This window comes from Procambarus clarkii, unplaced genomic scaffold, assembly GCF_040958095.1.
Source record: "Procambarus clarkii isolate CNS0578487 unplaced genomic scaffold, FALCON_Pclarkii_2.0 HiC_scaffold_155, whole genome shotgun sequence".
Classification (NCBI taxonomy): Eukaryota; Metazoa; Arthropoda; class Malacostraca; order Decapoda; family Cambaridae; genus Procambarus; species Procambarus clarkii.
The window spans coordinates 546,607-565,207 of NW_027189188.1; the positions used below are offsets into that span (position 1 = coordinate 546,607).

Consider the following 18,601-nt stretch of genomic DNA (forward strand, 5'->3'; position numbering starts at 1 on the left):
CAACCTCCTGCCATTAGAGGAGGGTTGAAGCTACAGGTTTGAAGGGTTGGAGGGTTGAAGCTACACGAACGCCTTGCCAATAGAGGTAGGCTGGAGCTACAGGTACAGCACCAACCCCCCTGCCAGTAGAGGGGGGTTGGAGCTACAGGTCCAGCACCAACCCCCTGCCAGTAGAGGGGTGCTGGAGCTACAGGTCCAGCACCAACCCCCTGCCAGTAGAGGGGTGCTGGAGCTAAAGATACAGCACCAACCCCCCCTGCCAGTAGAGGGATGGGGGGGGGGGCTGGAGCTACAAGTCCAGCACCAACTCCCTGCCAGTAGAGGGGTGCTGGAGCTACAAGTCCAGCACCAACGCTCTGCCTGTAGAGGGGTGCTGGAGCTACAAGTCCAGCACCAACTCCCTGCCAGTAGAGGGGTGCTGGAGCTACAAGTCCAGCACCAACGCTCTGCCTGTAGGGGGGCGGGAGCTACAGGTCCGGCACCAACCCCCTACCAGTAGAGGGGGGCTGGAGCTACAGGTTAAGCACCAACCCCGTGCCAGAAGAGGGGGGGAGGTTGGAGCTACAGGTCCAGCACCAATCTTCTGCCAGTAGAGGGGGGCTGGAGCTACAGGTCCAGCACTATCCCCCGTTCAGTAAAGCGGGGCTGAAGCTACAGGTCCAGCACCAACCCCCTTTCATTAGAGGGGGGCTAGAGCTACAAGTCCAGCACCAACCCCCTGCCAGTAGAGGGGGGCGGGAGCTACAGATCCAGCACCAACCCCCTGCCAGGAGAAGGGGGCTGGAGCTACAGGTCCAGCACCAATCTTCTGCCAGTAGAGGGGGGCTGAAGTTCCAGGTCCAGCACCAACCCCCGTTCAGTAAAGCGGGGCTGAAGCTACAGGTCCAGCACCGACCCCCTTTCATTAGAGGGGGGCTAGAGCTACAAGTCCAGCACCAACCCCCTGCCAGTAGAGGGGGGCGGGAGCTACAGGTCCAGCACCAACCCCCTGCCAGGAGAAGGGGGCTGGAGCTACAGGTCCAGCACCAACCCCCTGCCAGTAGAGGGGAGCTGGAGCTACAGGTCCAGCACCAACCCCCTGCCAGTAGAGTGGGGCTGGAGCTACAAGTCCAGCACCAACCCCCTTCCCCCCCCCCCCTTGCCAGTAGAGGGGGCGGGAGCTACGGGTTCAGCACCAACCCCCTGGCAGTAGACAGGGGCTGGAGCTACAGGTCTAGCAATAATTCCCCTGCCAGTAGAGGGGGCGGGAGCTACAGGTCTAGCACCAATCCCCTGCCTGTAAAGGAGGGATGGAGCTACAGGTCCAGCACCAATCTCCTGCCATTAGAGGTAGGCTGGAGCTACAGGTCCAGCACCAACCCTCTGCTAGTAGAGGGGTGCTGGAGCTACAGGTCCAGTACCAACCCACTGCCAGTAGAGGGGTGCTGGAGCTACAAGTACAGCATTAACCTCCCCCCCCCCCCTGCCAGTAGAGGGGGGCTGGAGCTACAGGTCCGGCACCAACCCCCTGCCAGGAGAAGGGGGCTGGAGCTACAGGTCCAGCACCAACCCCCTGCTAGTAGAGGGGGCTGGAGCTACAGGTCCAGCACCAACCCCTGTTAGGAGAAGGGGGCTGGAAATACAGGTCCAGCACCAACCCCACATTGCCAGTAGAGGGAGGCTGGAACTACAGGTCCAGAACCAACCCTCTTGCCAGTAGAGAGGGTGGGGCTGGAGCTACAGGTCCAGTACCAACTCCTTGCCAGTAGAGGGGGGCTGGAGCTACAGGTCCAGCACCAATCCCCCTGCCAGTAGAGGGGGGCTGGAGCTACAAATCCAGCACCAACCCCCCTGCCAGTAGAGAGGGGTGGGAGCTACAGGTCTAGCACCTATCCCCTGCCTGTAAAGGAGGGATGGAGCTACAGGTCCAGCACCAACCTCCTGCCATTAGAGGAGGGTTGAAGCTACAGGTCAAGCACCAACGCCTTGCCAATAGAGGTAGGCTGCAGCTACAGGTCCAGCACCAACCCCCTGCTAGTAGAGAGGAGCTGGAGCTATAGGTCCAGTACCAACCCCCTGCCAGTAGAGGGGCTGGAGCTACAGGTATAGCACCAACCCCCCCTGCCAGTAGAGTGGCTGGAGCTACAGGTCCAGCACCAACCCCCTTCCCCCCCCCCTTGCCAGTAGAGGGGGCGGGAGCTACAGGTTCAGCACCAACCCACTGGCAGCAGAGGGGGGGGCTGGAGCTACAGGACCAGCACCATCCTGCAGCCAGTAGAGGGGGGGCTGGAGCTACAGGTCCAGCACCAATTCCCCTGCCAATAGAGAGGGGTGGGAGCTACAGGTCTAGCACCAATCCCCTGCCTGTAAAGGAGGGATGGAGCTACAGGTCCAGCACCAACCTCCTGCCATTAGAGGAGGGTTGAAGCTACAGGTCCAGCACCACCGCCTTGCCAATAGAGGTAGGCTGGAGCTACAGGTCCAGCACCAACCCTCTGCTAGTAGAGGGGTGCTGGAGCTACAGGTCCAGTACCAACCCCCTGCCAGTAGAGGGGTGCTGGAGCTACAAGTACAGCACCAACCCCCCCTGCCAGTAGAGAGGGGTTGGAGCTACAGGTCCAGCACCAATCCCCTACTAGTAGAGGGTGGCTGGAGCTACAGGTCCAGCATTAACCTCCCCCCCCCCCCCGCCAGTAGAGGGGGGCTGGAGCTACAGGTTCAGCAGCAACCCCCTGCCAGGAGAAGCGGGCTGGACCTACAGGTCCAGCACCAACCCCCTGCTAGTAGAGGGGGGCTGGAAATACAGGTCCAGCACCAACTCCGTGCCAGTAGAGGGGGCTGGAGCTACAGCTACAGATCCACCACCAACCCCCTGCCAGTATAAGGGGGGCTGGAGCTACAGGTCCACCACCAACCCCCTGCCAGTAGAGGGGAGGCGGTTGGAGCTACAGGTCCAGCACCAACCCCTGCCAGTAGAGGAAGGGGGGGGTCTGGAGCTACAGGTCCAACACCAACCCCCTGCCAGTAGAGGGGGGCTGGAGCTACAGGTCCAGCACCAACCCCCTGCCAGGAGAAGGGGGCTGGTTATCTTGAGGTTATCTTGAGATGATTTCGGGGCTTTAGTGTCCCCGCGGCCCGGTCCTCGACCAGGCCTCCACCCCCAGGAAGCAGCCCGTGACAGCTGACTAACACCCAGGTACCTATTTTACTGCTAGGTAACAGGGGCATAGGGTGAAAGAAACTTTGCCCATTGTTTCTCGCCGGCACCTGGAATCGAACCCAGGACCACAGGATCACAAGTCCAGTGTGCTGTCCGCTTGGCCGACCGGCTCCTGACCGGTTCCCTGGAGCTACAGGTCCAGCACCAACCCCCTGCCAGTAAAGAAGGGATGGACTTATAGGTCCAGCACCAACCCCCTGCCAGTAGAGGGGGGGGGGAGCTGGAGCTACAGGTACATCACCAACCCCTTGCTAGTAGAGGGGGGCTAGAGCTACAGGTTCTGCGCCAACCCCGCGCCAGTAGAGTGGGGCTGGAGTTACAGGTCCAGCACCAACACCCTGCCAGTAGAGGGGGGCTGGAGCTACAGCTCCAGCACCAACCCCCCACCCTGCCAGTAGAGAAGGAATGGAGCTACAGGTCCAACACAAACCCCCTGCTAGTAGAGGGGGCTGGAGCTACAGGTCCAGCACTAACCCCCTGTCAGTAGGGGGGCAGGAGCTACAGGTCCAGCACCAACCCCCTGCCAGTAGAGGGGGGGCTGGAGCTTCAGGTCCAGCACCATCCCCCCTGCCAGTAGAGGGGGGCTGGAACTACAGGCCCATCAGCACCCCCTGCCAGGAGAGGGGGGCTGGAGCTACAGGTTCAGCACCGACCCCCTGCTAGTAGAGGGGGCTGGAGCTACAGGTCGAGAACCAACCCCCTGCCAGTAGAGGGGGGGGGGCTGGAGCTAAAGGTCCATCACCACTCCCTGCCAGTAGAGGGGGCTGGAGCTACAGGTCCAATACCATTCCCCCCCTGCCAGTAGAGGGGAGCTGGAGCTACAGGTCCAGCACTAACCCCCTGCCAGTAAAAGGTGGGCTGGAGATACAGGTCCAGCATCAACCCCTTGCCAGTAGAGGGGGGCTGGAGCTACAGGTCCAGCACCATTTTCCCTGCCAGTAGAGAGGGGGCTGGAGCTACAGGTCCATCAACACCCCCCTACCAGTAAAGGGGGGGGGGTGCTGAAACTACAGGTCCAGCACCAACCTCCTGCCAGTAAAGGGGGGCTTTAGCTACAGGTCCAGCACCAACCCCCTGCCAGTAGAGGGGGGCTGGAACTACAGGTCCAGAACCAACCCTCTTGCCAGTAGAGGGGGGGGGGCTGGAGCTTCAGGTCCAGTACCAACTCCTTGCCAATAGAGGGGGGCTGGAGCTACAGGTCCAGCACCAACTCCTGGCCACTAGAGGGTGCCTGGAGCTACAGGTCCAGCACTATCCCCCCTGCCAGTAGAGGGGGGCTGGAACTACAGGTCCAGCAAAAACCTCTGCCAGTAGAGGGGGGCTGAAGCTACAGGTCCATCAGCACCCCCTGCCAGGAGAGGGGGGCTGGAGTTACAGGTTCAGCACCGACCCCCTGCTAGTAGAGGGGGCTGGAGCTACAGGGCGAGAACCAACCCCCTGCCAGTAGAGGGGGGAGCTGGAGCTACAGGTCCATCACCAACCCCTTTCCAGTAGAGCGGGCCTGGAACTACAGGTTCACCATCAACCCCCTTGCCAGTAGAGGGGGGCTGGAGCTACAGGTCCAGCACCAACTCCCTGCCAGTAGAGGGGGCCTGGAGCTACAGGCCAGCACTAAACCCCTGCCAGTAGAGGGGGGCTGGAGCTACAGGTCCAGGACCAACCCCCCTTCCAGTAGAAAGGAGCTAGAGCTACAGGTCCAGCACCAACCCCCTGCCAGTAGAGGGGGGCTGGAGCTACAGGTCCAGAATCAACCCCTTGCCAGTAGAGGGCGGCTTGAGCTTCAGGTCCAGCACCAATCCCCCCTGCCAGTTGAGGGGGGCTTGAGCTACAGGTCCAGGAGCAATCCCTCTTCCAGTAGAAAGGGGCTGGAGCTACATGTCCAGCACCAACTCCCTGCTAGTAGAGGGGGGCTGGAGCTACAGGTCCAGCACCAACCCCCTGCCTGTAGCGGTATGCTGGAGTTACAGGTCCAGCACCAACCTCCTGCCAGGAGAGATGGGCTGGAGCTACAAGTCCAGCACCAACCCCCTGCCAGTAAAGGGGGGCTGGAACTACAGGTCCAGCACCAACCCCCTGCCAGGAGAGATGGGCTGGAGCTACAAGTCCAGCACCAACCCCCTGCCAGTAGAGGGGGCTGAAACTACAGGTCCAGCACCATCCCCCTGCTAGTAGAGGGGGGCTGGAGCTACTGGTCCAGCACCAACCCCCTGCCAGTAGAAAGGGGCTGTAGCTACAGGTCCAGTACCAACCCCCTGCCAGTCGAGGGGGGTTGGAGCTACAGGTCCATGACCAACCCCAATTCTAGTAGAGAGGGGGTGGAGCTACAGGTCCAGCACCAACCCCCTGCCAGTAGATGGGGGCTGGAGCTACAGGTCCAGCACCAACCCCCTGCCAGTAGAGGGGGGCCGGAGCTTCAGGTTCAGCACCAACCCCCTGCTAGTAGAGGCGGCCTGGAGCTACAGGTCCAGCACCAACCCCCTTCCAGTAGAGGGGGGATTGGAGCTACAGGTCCAGCACCAACCCCCTGCCAGTAGACGTGGGCTGGAGCTACAGGTCCAGCACCAACCCCGTTCCAGTAGAGGGGGGGGGTTGGAGCTACAGGTTCAGCAACATCCCCCTGCCAGTAGAGGGGGGCTGGAGCTACAGGTTCAGCAACAACCCCATGCCAGTAGAGGGGGGCTGGAGCTACAGGTCTAGCACCAACCCCCTGCCAGTAGAGGGGGGCTGGAGCTACAGGTCTAGCACCAACCCCCTGCCAGTAGAGGGGGGGCTGGATAATGAGGCTGACACTGACCACAGGTGATAATGGGGCTGACACTGACCACAGGTGATAATGGGGCTGACACTGACCACAGGTGATAATGGGGCTGACACTGACCACAGGTGATAATGGGGCTGACACTGACCACAGGTGATAATGGGGCTGACACTGACCACAGGTGATAATGGGGCTGACACTGACCACAGGTGATAATGGGGCTGACACTGATCACAGGTGATAATGGGGCTGACACTTACCACAGGTGATATTGGGGCTGGCACTGACCACAGGTGATAATGAGGCTGACACTGACCACAGGTGATAATGGTGCTGACACTGTCCACAGGTGATAATGGGGCTGACACTGCCCACAGGTGGTAATGGGGCTGACACTGACCACAGGTGATAATGGGGCTGACACTGACCACAGGTGATAATGGGGCTGACACTGACCACAGGTGATAATGGGGCTGACATTGACCACAGGTGATAATGGGGCTGGCACTGACCACAGGTGATAATGGGGCTGACACTGTCCACAGGTTGAAGACCTCCGCAGGATGAGGGAGCCCGTCAAGAGACTGGTGGAGGCTGGCCGGGTGTTGGCCGTCCAGGAAGACCAAGATGGCCGCCGCTCCGCCAGGATAACTCTACAAGACGGACAGCTGTACCTCCACCCACTCCTGCGTCAGCCCACGCCCGCCCACGCCCACACCCTCCAGGTTACTTTATTACACCCACTTCACTTATTAACATTACTGACTTATTGAGTTTTTATAATTTCTATGATGACATTTTGTTATACAGTCATCAGCATGATTTATTTCATTTTCTGCAGGGGAGTGAGGTTGTGGGCGTGCTGGAGCCCTCCTGCACCCTGGCGTTCCTTGACCTCGGGTGGGCGGGGTCAACAAGAGGGCGGGTCACCATCCAGCTGACCCCTGACACTCCGCTGGCCAGACAGTTTGTGTTGTTGTGTACGGGCCAGCGGGGCCACACCTACCGCAACACTAAACTGTTGGAGGTGTTGCACAAGGGTCAGCCGAGGGAGTATGTGGTGGGCGGAGACTACGAGAGTAATGATGGTGAGGGAGGAGCCCCACTGCTGCCTGACCTCCAGGGACAGTACCGGAGGTCAGGCCAGGCAGGAACTGTGTTGTGCTTTGATGAGCCGGGGGGTCCCACGAGTGCCCAGTTCACCATCACCACCAGGGACCGCCAGGGTAGTGATCAGTGGTTTTATGTCTTTGGTGATGTGGTGAGCGGCCTGGATGTGGTGAGGGCAGCAGTCAACCACAGTAACATTAAGGAGGTGACTGTGGTGGACTGTGGTGTTGTGTTGCCACTCTAGTTCACTGTACCATCACTACTGTGGTGTTGTGCTGCCACTCTAGTTCACTGTACCACCACCATCACTACTGTGCTGTTGTGCTGCCTCTAGTTCACTGTACCACCATCACTACTGTGGTGTTGTGCTGCCGCTCTAGTTCACTGTACCATCACCCTCACTACTGTGGTGTTGTGCTGTCACTCTAGTTCATTGTACCATCACCATCACAACTGTGGTGTTGTGCTGTCACTCTAGTTCATTGTACCATCACCATCACTACTGTGGTGTTGTGCTTCCACTCTAGTTCACTGTACCATCACTACTGTGGTGTTGTGCTGTCACTCTAGTTCACTGTACCACCACCATCAGTACTGTGGTGTTGTGCTGCCACTCTAGTTCATTGTACCATCACCATCACTACTGTGGTGTTGTGCTGTCACTCTAGTTCATTGTACCATCACCATCACTACTGTGGTGTTGTGCTGTCACTCTAGTTCATTGTACCATCACCATCACTACTGTGGTGTTGTGCGGCCACTCTAGTTCACTGTACCACCACCATCACTACTGTGGTGTTGTGCTGCCACTCAAGTTCACTGTACCATCACCATCACTACTGTGGTGTTGTGCAGCCACTCTAGTTCACTGTACTACCACCATCACTACTGTAGTGTTGTGCGGCCACTCTAGTTCACTGTACTACCACCATCACTACTGTGGTGTTGTGCTGTCACTCTAGTTCACTGTACCACCACCATCACTACTGTGGTGTTGTGCTGCCTCTAGTTCACTGTGCCATCACTACTGTGGTGTTGTGCTGCCACTCATGTTCACTGTACCATCATCATCACTACTGTGGTGTTGTGCTGCCATTCTAGTTCACTGTACCATCACCATCACTACTGTGGTGTTGTGCTGTCACTCTAGTTCACTGTACCATCACCATCACTTCTGCATCACCATGGACTGCGTGTTTTGATGACAATGTAACTTAAGGACAGCAGACATTTATTACTATATCATCATAACTTCACTATTTTTTGGTATTTAACACTTTGGTATTTATACTTTGGTATCATATACCTGACAATCACGGTTGTATCACCATCAATGCTATATCTTCTCAGTACTGTAACCTATCATTGCTGTATCACTATAGCTTCACTATCACCTCTATATATCACTATCACCTCAGGACCCACACTTGGGGTCATATACTGACCATGTTGAGTAACAAATTGTTAGTGTCACCATATGACAGCTGTTGTCACTGTTATATCACCAACAGCTCATTATCACATAACACTGTCACTGTAACACCAACATCATTTCTCTTTCACCGCATTATCACCTCACACTGATAGATTTCCTCCTTACATTCACTGTTATATCACTATCATTGCTACAGTACCACTACCGCACCATCACTACTATATCACCATCACTGTCATATCACCATCACCTCACTACCACTACTATACTACCATCACTTCACTATCACTCGGGTGTGTTGTGATATTACCATACTGGACCATGGTGTGTTGTGATATTACCATACTGGTCCATGGTGTGTTGTGATATTACCATACTGGTCCATGGTGTGTTGTGATATTACCATACTGGACCATGGTGTGTTGTGATATTACCATACTGGTCCATGGTGTGTTGTGATATTACCATACTGGACCATGGTGTGTTGTGATATTACCATACTGGTCCATGGTGTGTTGTGATATTACCATACTGGACCCTGGTGTGTTGTGATATTACCATACTGGACCATGGTGTGTTGTGATATTACCATACTGGTCCATGGTGTGTTGTGATATTACCATACTGGTCCATGGTGTGTTGTGATATTACCATACTGGACCATGGTGTGTTGATATTACCATATGGGTGTGAGGTGGTGTTATGACCACACATACACCAGTATGATCATACTGTAGCTGGTGTATGATGTGCTCAAACTGTATAGTGATGTCTTGGCTGATTAGCCTAGTATCATAAATATTAATTTATGTAGTTATTATTTTTTCGTCAACACACTAGTATTAAATGTGTATTGCCAATGTATTCCATATATATCTATGTATATTATATATCTGTACCATAAGTCCTTGTCATGTATTTGTGGATATATATTAGGAGTCTAGTGAATAGCAGTAGCCTAATGTCATGTAGCTTGAAAAACATCCGTATATGCTTATATTATGGAATGCTACATAATGCTGTATAGGAAATATTATGTGAACTATGATGGAGAATGTATAAATTTAGGTCTCGGATGTATTACTGTCATGTATACTGTGTAATTTCCCTTTCATTATTGTTCATTACATTGTCCTCTAACATTAAATTAGATTTTGGCACTGTGAGATGTATACCACATAAACATGGTTTTGATACACATGTTTTATATATATATACTTTATATTGTATTCATGTATACTTATGCATAATGGCTGGCGGACAGACGTCTTGAAATCCTCCCTTAACCCCTCCTCCCCTCTCCCGCCAGTGTTACCATGTCTTGCCAATATGAATTCTTTGTTCACATATTTTTATATCATGATATAATCTTTAATGTACTGAATTATTGATATGTATTATTATGTAAGGTTGTGTATTATAGTATTTATTTTGTTGATATATGAATTAGAAGTTCTTGATGGAGATATGTCTGTATATGAGCTTGAGATATTTGAAAGAGAGGAGTCAGCTGACTCATAGAGGTGGATACAGTGTCGCTCCCGGCCAGCATGGCTCTGGGCGGTCACTCTTTGATTTTCTCAGTTGATTATTATTATTAACATCTTTATTGACAAAAATAATTACAATTTTGCCTAATCTGAGGATTTTGATAGTCTTATTAAAGTGAGGATAATGCTGGTATTCACTGTCATGCAGGACAGAGGGGTCATACATAAGACAATAGGTATAAACTGTAGGCTGAAGCACATTTATATAATGGTTACAATCAATGTTTGAATGTATGGATATGTGAAAACAACTTTCTATTGTGCACTGCCACACAAGAGCAGGGATGGTTCATAAGTGATGCAGCTTAGAAGTGATATAAATAAAAATTGTTCTTCATTCTTTAAAATGGACAAGCAAATTTTGGATAAATTGTTAGGATGTCGTCCAGAACACCTGAGTCAATAAAATAGTTACACAGTTGGTGGTACAAGAGGCCAGGAGGTCTAAAGTCCTTTACGGTTTCACATTCAACAATATAGTGTTCTAGTGAATGCATTAACGGTTTATCACAGAATTTACAATCTGAGTATTCTGGTAGTGGCTCAGCCTCACTAACCTGTCAGATGTGTTTATAGCCAAGGCGAATTCGCGCAATGACTACATCACATTGCCTGGTTCGGTTACTGTGCTGACCATACAAATACCTATTATTACAAAACTTGTCATAACTTTTAATACTGCAGCTTTCAGGCCTCTGGGCATTTCTTAGTTCTTCTAAATCTGAAGTAATTTCTTTAATTTGTATGTTATTAATAATTGCATTAGATAGTCCAAAGTCATAATCAATGTTTTCTTTCCTACAAGCCTCATTGGCCAATTGATCTACAAAGTCATGTTTTCCAACTCCAACATGGGATGGGATCCACACAAATTTTATACAAGAGTTATTATCATTGGCAAAAATTACATTCCATTTAATATTACAAGCTACTTCCAACATACATTGTGATGGGTTATTTAAGGACTGCAGAGCACTTTTAGAGTCACAGAAAATAACTCCACTACCATTGAGCTTAAGGTATTCAGTGGCTAGATAAATACCCAATAGCTCGGTCTGTGTCGTGCTTGCCCAGTTGTTCAATCTCTGTGTACTAGTCATGATCATTTCATTCCCTTTATACACTGCACATGCACAACCTGTTCTACCAGTGCCTAACTGCACAGAGCCATCAGTAAAGGCATAGGATTCAGTCAGTTTGAGAATTTGAAGATGACTGTCAATAGCTTCTAATGTTATACATCTCAAAATGTCAGTGTTATACATTTGTTCTACACTGATGGGAGTATAATGCAGAGAGACCTCCACATCTTTCCAAGGGGGAATATAGTGAACAGTTTTATCAGGGTTAAGAGATACATTCAGTTTCTGAAGATTATAGGCACAACAACTGAGCCACACACTGTAGGGAGCTTTTTGCGGCGGATTGAGGGAACAGTCAGAATTGTTTAGAATGGATCTTAATTTAATTTGAATAGAGCTGGGGGGATCATTATTTTTCAAAGTTTTGGCTCAAAACATAGTACTAAGTAGAACTATTCTTTCGTAAATGGAAGGTAAGTTTAGTTCCTTTCTCATGTTAACAATTCTGACAGTTCTAGGACAACCCAGGATGATGCGCATGGCATCATTCTGTACTACATCTAGGCCTTGTAATTGTTTAGGAGAAAAATGAAGAAGATGCAAGGCATAATAATCAACAACAGATCGTGTAAAGGCAATATGAAAACTACGAGCATATTTTATGTTAATGCCAAATCCTTTGCCAACAAGAGTTTTGAGAGGTTTAAGACGCTCAACTAGTTTTTTGCGCAGGTTGCTGACGAGATTTGTATCATTAACCTCGACTCCAAGATATTTATAAGACTCGCAAGTCTCCACGGGCACTCCATTAATAGTATAGTTAACATGAAGAGAATGGGGAATAAGAACCCTTGTTTTATGTACAGAGATTATGAGGCCACATTCTACTACTTTCTTGGAGAATGGATCAAGTAACACTTGTAGCCTTGGTTTACTGTGTGCCATAATACAAATATCATCAGCATAACATATAACAGTTTCAGTAGGTTGTACAGGTATGTCATGGATAAGTTTGTGCATAAGTATATTGAAGAGCATAGGGCTTAGGACACCACCTTGAGGTGTGCCTAGTTCGAATGCATCTGTTCTTGTACTTTTAACTCCTTTAAATAGGATACTAGCACGCCTGTTGGATAGGTAACTCTTTATCCAACTCAACGATTACCTTTGATTCCAAATTCAGCAAGTTGCTCTAATATTATTTCGCCATTCGCTACATCGAAAGCTGACTTTAGGTCCATAAAGGTTGCCTGTGTCCCATCCTGGGAGTGTACAAAATATTCAGCAAAGCATGTTTGTGTGCTACACTTGGGCATGAACCCATATAGGTTTGGGGCCAGTTTTCTTTGACCTGAAACATGACACGACTGAGAACAATTCTCTCCAAGACTTTACACATGCAAGATGTAAGGGAAATGGGTCTGAATTTTTGAGAGTTAGGTTTAGGAATTGGTATTATGAGACTTTGTGTCCATTTCTTTGGCAAGGTACCTTGTGAGAGACTCATTTGATAGAGGTCAAGCAGAGGGTGGCTAGGGACATCATTCAGTAAGCTCAAGATGTTATAAGTTATACCATCCTCACCAGGGGCAGTTTGCTTAGGTTTTCCTAATGCTGATGTTAATTCAAAGGGGGTTATAGGAAACTGATCTGTTAAATCTGGTGAGGCGCGTGCTATTTCAATATTAAAGTTTCTGTTAATGTTGGTATGTCTTAAATGCTGCTGTATATCTGGGGGTAAGGAAGAAATTTGTGAGACACTAGACCATTGAGCTAGGAGCATGTCAGCATATTCTGCAAGAGTATGATGAAGCTGAACTGGGGCTGAAGGTTTGGTATTGTTTTTAATTTTGTTCCACATTTCTGATAATGTTGTAGTTCTATTGATACCTTGTAGGAATTGTTCCCAATATGTGTCCTTAACTTGACCCTTAAGCTCGCGAAAATCTCTGTTGGCATTAAGGAATGCAAGTAAATTGTCAGCTGTTTTGTATCGTTTATAAGAGTCAGCAGCTGAAGCACTTTAGCTCTGCAATAATAATAGGATCCTCTGTCCATGAGGAAGAACGAGTGTTCTTTTTTTTCCTTGATTTAACCCAGGTATCATAATAACTGGTAATGATACTGACAAGATCATTGTAAAAGTGGTCCACTGATACAGGTGTATACCCAGTGTACCACTTATGTACATAAGCCTTAAAGTGCTGTTTAAGATTGTCTGGAATGTTAATTTTAACTCTAGGATGAGGATTGGACCTAATATCCGCCGCCACATTGTATTCACAATATATTGCAAAATGATCACTTACTAGTTCTGGGGTGAGCTTAACGTTAACATTGCTATCTACTAGGCTGTATCCAATCACATAATCCAGTCTACCCCCCAATAAATGGGTCTGTATCAGTATCATACACAGTAATATTATGATCATTAAGGTATTTCAAGAAGACCCTTCCATTATTGTTACACTGAACGTCACCAAGAGCAGTGTGACGAGCATTAAAGTCACCCATACATAACATAGCTGTGTTACCTGTAGGTGTCGGTAGCAGGTCTGCTTTAAGTACACTACATCGTCCATATATGTTATACTGTAGGAAATGGTTATTTGCAGTTTGTAATTTGAATTTTTGATAATGTATACTATCACTCCTGTGATTTTTAATTAGTTTACAGATTAATCCACTCTTAATATACGTGAGTAGACCAGTTCCAATATCGTTGTTGTATGCTATATACCCAGGTATCCTGGGTGGGACCTTCTTGATAGTTGTGGACGTATATGGTTCCTGTAAACACATCACATCCACGTCTCTCATTTTAGCATACAAGATTACGTCATTTATCCGAAGATTAACACTTCGAATATTCCAAGAAAGAAACTTAATTGTTTTTGTTTGATGAGCCATGGTTAAGTGTCAAGGGAATTAAGGTAACATTTAAGCTCGTTAAACACTTGGATAACATAAGCAACTTTGTTCCGTGTGTCCTGAGTACTTTTGTCTAGGAGGCGTTTAACCTGAGTATGAGTTGGTGTTCTCTTAAACTCTCTACCTGCAACCAAACCAAGGGTGTCTTGACGATCCTTTGAGTTTGCTAGAAAACCTAGTATGACGTCACGTGGCTATAGAAGCTTAGCCGGTCAAACAGCTAAGACCAAGTGGCGTGGGACTCGGCTATAGAGTATACTCTGGGGTCCTTTGGAATTCGGTTTAAGTTTCAGTAAGCATAGTCACGGACAGGGTAAAGGACAGAGTAAAGCCAATACCGTCCCGTGTTACAACTGCCATATCCACCTTCGGTAAGAGGCAGAACAAGTCAGCAGATTGGTTCGAGGCCATTGCAGAGGAACTCTTACCCCTTGTAGAGGAAAAGAGAGGAGCTCTCTCATCCTACAAAAACCTGGCCTCAGAAAGGAACCTACAGGCCCTCCGTACTGCCCGCAGTAGAGTTCAACAAACTGTGAGGTGCTGTGCTAACGATTACTGGCTCCGACTCTGTTCCAGCATCCAGACTGCGGCCACTGTTGGCAACATAGGAGGCATGTACGAAGGGATCAAACAGGCAACAGGCCCTACACAAAACAGGACGGCTCCTCTTAAGTCAGCCACTGGAGAGATCATTAAAGACCGTGATCAACAGATGAATCGCTGGGTAGAGCATTACTTCGAACTCTACTCCAGAAAGAACTTGGTCAGCGTAGAAGCCTTGCATGCACTCAAGTTCCTGCCCATCATGGAAGAACTTGTCCTTGAACCAACTGTGGAAGAAGTTGAGAAAGCATTGGATTCACTTTCCTTAGGGAAGGCCCCAGGAGACGACGGTATTCCGCCTGAAGTTCTCAAGCGCGCTCGTGGAACACTTAAAACTGAGCTTCATGAACTTTTGTGCCAGTGCTGGAGGGAGGGCTCGGTGGCACAAGACATGAAAAATGCAAACATCATCACTCTCTACAAAAATAAAGGTGACAGAAGCGATGTCAACAACTATCGTAGCATCTCCCTCCTCAGCGTCGTCAGCAAACTCTTCGCCAAGGTCGTCTTGGTCAGGCTTCAGATTCTTGCTGAAGAGTGTACCCTGAGTCACAGTGTGGTTTCCGAGCAGAGGTCGACCACTGACATGGTGTTCACCCTGAGACAGCTTCAAGAAAAGTGCAGGAAGCAGAGAAAAGCCTTGTACATCGCCTTCATTGGCCTTACAATGGCCTTCGACCTCGTGAGCAGGGACGGACTCTTCAAGATCTTGGCCAAAATTGGCTGTCCACCCACCCTACTCAGCATGATACAATCGTTCCACAAGGGCATGAAGGGCACGGTCGTGTACGACGGCTCAACTTCTGAACCATTCAACATCATCATTCATCATTCATCCCTGAATGCCACCATTCATCCCTTGCTAATGATATTCCATCTTCCAGTACTGACATTAAGGACTATCTTACAGGGAACTATCCCCAGTCTCTGTACCTAAAGCCTATTAATTCCATTGACGTCAACGAGATAATCCTTTCCCTTAAAACCAAGTCTGGTGCCCTTGAGGAGATACCAACTTTAATCTACAAAAAAGCCTCCAGATCTTTAGCCCCTGCTATTGCTTTGCTCTTCAACAAGTCACTTGAACTCCAAACCTTTCCAGATATTCTAAAAAAAGCGAGAGTAACGCCTGTCCACAAATGTGGTGATCTCACAGATGTTAACAACTACAGACCTATATCAATCCTGCCAAACTTGTCAAAAATTTTTGAAAAACTAATCTATAAGCAGCTTTACTCATATCTAGCCAAACTCAATATACTTAGCCCTTGCCAATATGGCTTCAGGCCCAAAAAAAGCACTAACGATGCACTTATTAGTATGCTTAACTCGATTCATACAGCTCTTGATAAAAATGAGTTCCCTGTTGGGTTATTTGTGGACCTGCGTAAAGCTTTCGATACTGTCAACCACCAAAACCTTCTTCTTAAATTACATCATTATGGTGTCAGAGGACACTCCCTACAATACCTCAAATCCTACCTTACTGACAGGCTCCAATGTGTTTCTGTGAATAATACAATTTCGCCCACCCTACCCATCAACATTGGTGTTCCCCAGGGCAGCATACTTGGCCCTCTCCTCTTTCTCATCTACATTAATGACCTTCCAAATGCCTCCCAACACCTCAAACCAATCCTATTTGCTGACGACACAACCTTCATTTACTCCAGTCCTGATCCCCTTGCTCTAAATGCCACAGTAAATACTGAGCTAAATAAAGTCCATCTGTGGCTAACTGCCAACAAACTCACCCTTAACATTGACAAAACTTTCTATATTCTGTTTGGCAATAAATCCTCTAATCAAATAAATCTCAAAATAAACAATACCCAAATTTGTAACAAATTAGATGGCAAATTCCTTGGCATTCTCATTGACCACAAGCTGAATTTCCAGGGACACATTCTAAACATATCAAAAAAAGTTTCAAAAACTGTGGGCATTCTTTCTAAGATCAGATATTATGTACCACGCCCTGCCCTGGTGACTCTCTATTACTCCCTTATCTATCCATATCTCAACTATGGTATTTGTGCTTGGGGCTCTACTACCCAAAATCACTTACGTCCTCTAATTACTCAACACAAAGCTGCTATTAGGACAATATCCAACTCTGGCCCCAGACATCACTCGGTACCCCTACTCAAATCTCTGAATATGTTAGACATTAAGTCACTGCACATTCACTCATGTGTATTATACATATACAAAACGCTAAATTGTAATGCCAATCCTGATCTCAAAAGCTTCATAGAAGGTTGTAACAGAACCCATGAGCACCACACCAGAAATAAATACAGTTTTGATATTCCTAGAGTACGACTTAATCAAACCAGAAATGCTCTACAAATCAAGGGGCCCAGGATGTGGAATGACCTTCCCAACCATGTTAAAGACAGTACCTCTCTCAACCAGTTTAAGTTAAAAACGAAGCTATACCTAATAAATTCCATGTAACCTACCTTACCCTTCTATTGTCAACCCATGTATGTTTTTTGTTTTTGTTTTTTGTTTTACAAATCAACGCTGTTTTAATGTAATTTTCTGTAATAATTTATAATTGTATTTGTGCTGTTTTTTCAACAATGTTCCCCCCCTCTTTTACCTCTATTTTTATTTGTACTCAACGCATTTTTTTCTTTTTACCCATTAGTTTTAAGCTTTAGTCAGTAGTGTTTTTTCCTGCCCGAAACGCTTTGCGTAATAGTGGCTTTAGGCATTGTATGTACTAGCTCTATCTATAAAGCCAACAAACTTTGTAAAATCTCTTTATGTATGTACCTTTGCCTAAATAAAAATTATTATTATTATTATTATTATTATTATTATGTCTGTTATTTTCTTTTTTTTTTTTTTTTTAATCAACACTGTTTGTCAACCTATTGTATTTGTGCTGCTTTTTCAGTCATGTTTCCCCCTTTTTTTTTATCTTTATTTGTATTTGTTCTCAACATCTTTTATTCTTTATGCTCAATTAGTATTAAGTTCTAGATATTAATGTTTTCTTGCCCGAAACGCATTGCGTAATAGTGGCTTTAGGCATTGTATGTACTAGCTCTATCTATATATCAATCCATTACTGTAACATCACTTGTATGTATATACCTTACCTGAATAAACATCTGAATCTGAATCTGAATCTGATCAAGAGTGGTGTTAAACAGTGGTGCGTTCTTGCTCCAACACTGTTTGGCATCTTCGCGATCCTCGTCAAGCATGCCTTTGGAACAACCACAGAGGGCATCTATCTCCGTACAAGATCTGATGGAAAGCTCTATAATCTATCCAGACTCCGAGCAAAGATAAAAGTACAGATGCGAATCCTCAGGGAGTTCGTCTTCGCCGACGATGCAGCGATCACCACAAACACAGCATAAGGCCTGCAGCAGCTACTCAACCGCTTTGCCGTAGCCTGTTCCGCTTTCGGCTTGACAATGAGCCTGAACAAGACACAGGTGATGGGACAAGACGTCAATGAGCTACCCTATATAAACATAGCAGACTATGTGATGGAGGCAGTTCACGAGTTTGTGTACCTGGGCTCCACAATCTCAGACACCCTTTCCCTGGACACTGAACTCAACAGGCGTATCGGGAAGGCCGCAACAACACTGGCCAGGCTCACAAAGCGCGTTTGGGAAAATGCCAAACTGACAGTGCACACCAAGGCACAAGTCTTCATGGCATGTGTGGTGAGTATACTTCTCTACGGCTTGGAATCCTGGACCCAGCGCTCTCGCCAGGAGAGACGGCTTAATACCTTTCACATGCGGAACCTGAGACGCATCCTTGACATCACGTGGAAAGACCACGTCACCAAGAATACAAGACTCGAGGGAACAAGAGTCCCTTCAATGTTCACTCTCCTGAAACAGAGACACTTGCGATGACTGGCACATGTCACACATATGGAAGATGGCCGCAAACCAA

The 18,601-nt window shown here is 48.2% G+C and overlaps 2 protein-coding genes across 2 annotated transcripts in view; both read left to right on the forward strand.

The window, feature by feature from the left end:
* Positions 1 to 8,896, forward strand: part of LOC138361047 (uncharacterized) — a 143,708-nt gene extending 134,812 nt beyond the window's left edge. The window contains exons 5-6 of the mRNA XM_069320523.1: positions 6,503 to 6,682; positions 6,799 to 8,896. Coding sequence (XP_069176624.1) covers positions 6,503 to 6,682; positions 6,799 to 7,311 — 693 coding nt within the window. The 3' untranslated portion in view covers positions 7,312 to 8,896. The remainder of the gene's footprint in view (positions 1 to 6,502; positions 6,683 to 6,798) is intronic.
* LOC138361045 (uncharacterized) lies at positions 8,514 to 18,048 on the forward strand. The gene is made up of 4 exons (XM_069320521.1): positions 8,514 to 8,530; positions 14,378 to 14,906; positions 15,030 to 15,551; positions 17,836 to 18,048. Exons 1-4 carry the CDS (start codon positions 8,514 to 8,516, stop codon positions 18,046 to 18,048), a joined length of 1,281 nt encoding a protein of 426 aa, XP_069176622.1.
* Positions 18,049 to 18,601: the final 553 nt, after the last annotated feature.

Excerpts from the sequence above, each read along its gene's own strand:
- LOC138361045 (XM_069320521.1), top strand. Across the intron at positions 14,907-15,029 it reads TTGAACCAACTGTGGAAGAA|TGCTGGAGGGAGGGCTCGGT; the intron begins GTTGAGAAAGCA and ends CTTTTGTGCCAG. Across the intron at positions 15,552-17,835 it reads TAATGATATTCCATCTTCCA|TGGTGCGTTCTTGCTCCAAC; the intron begins GTACTGACATTA and ends GGTGTTAAACAG.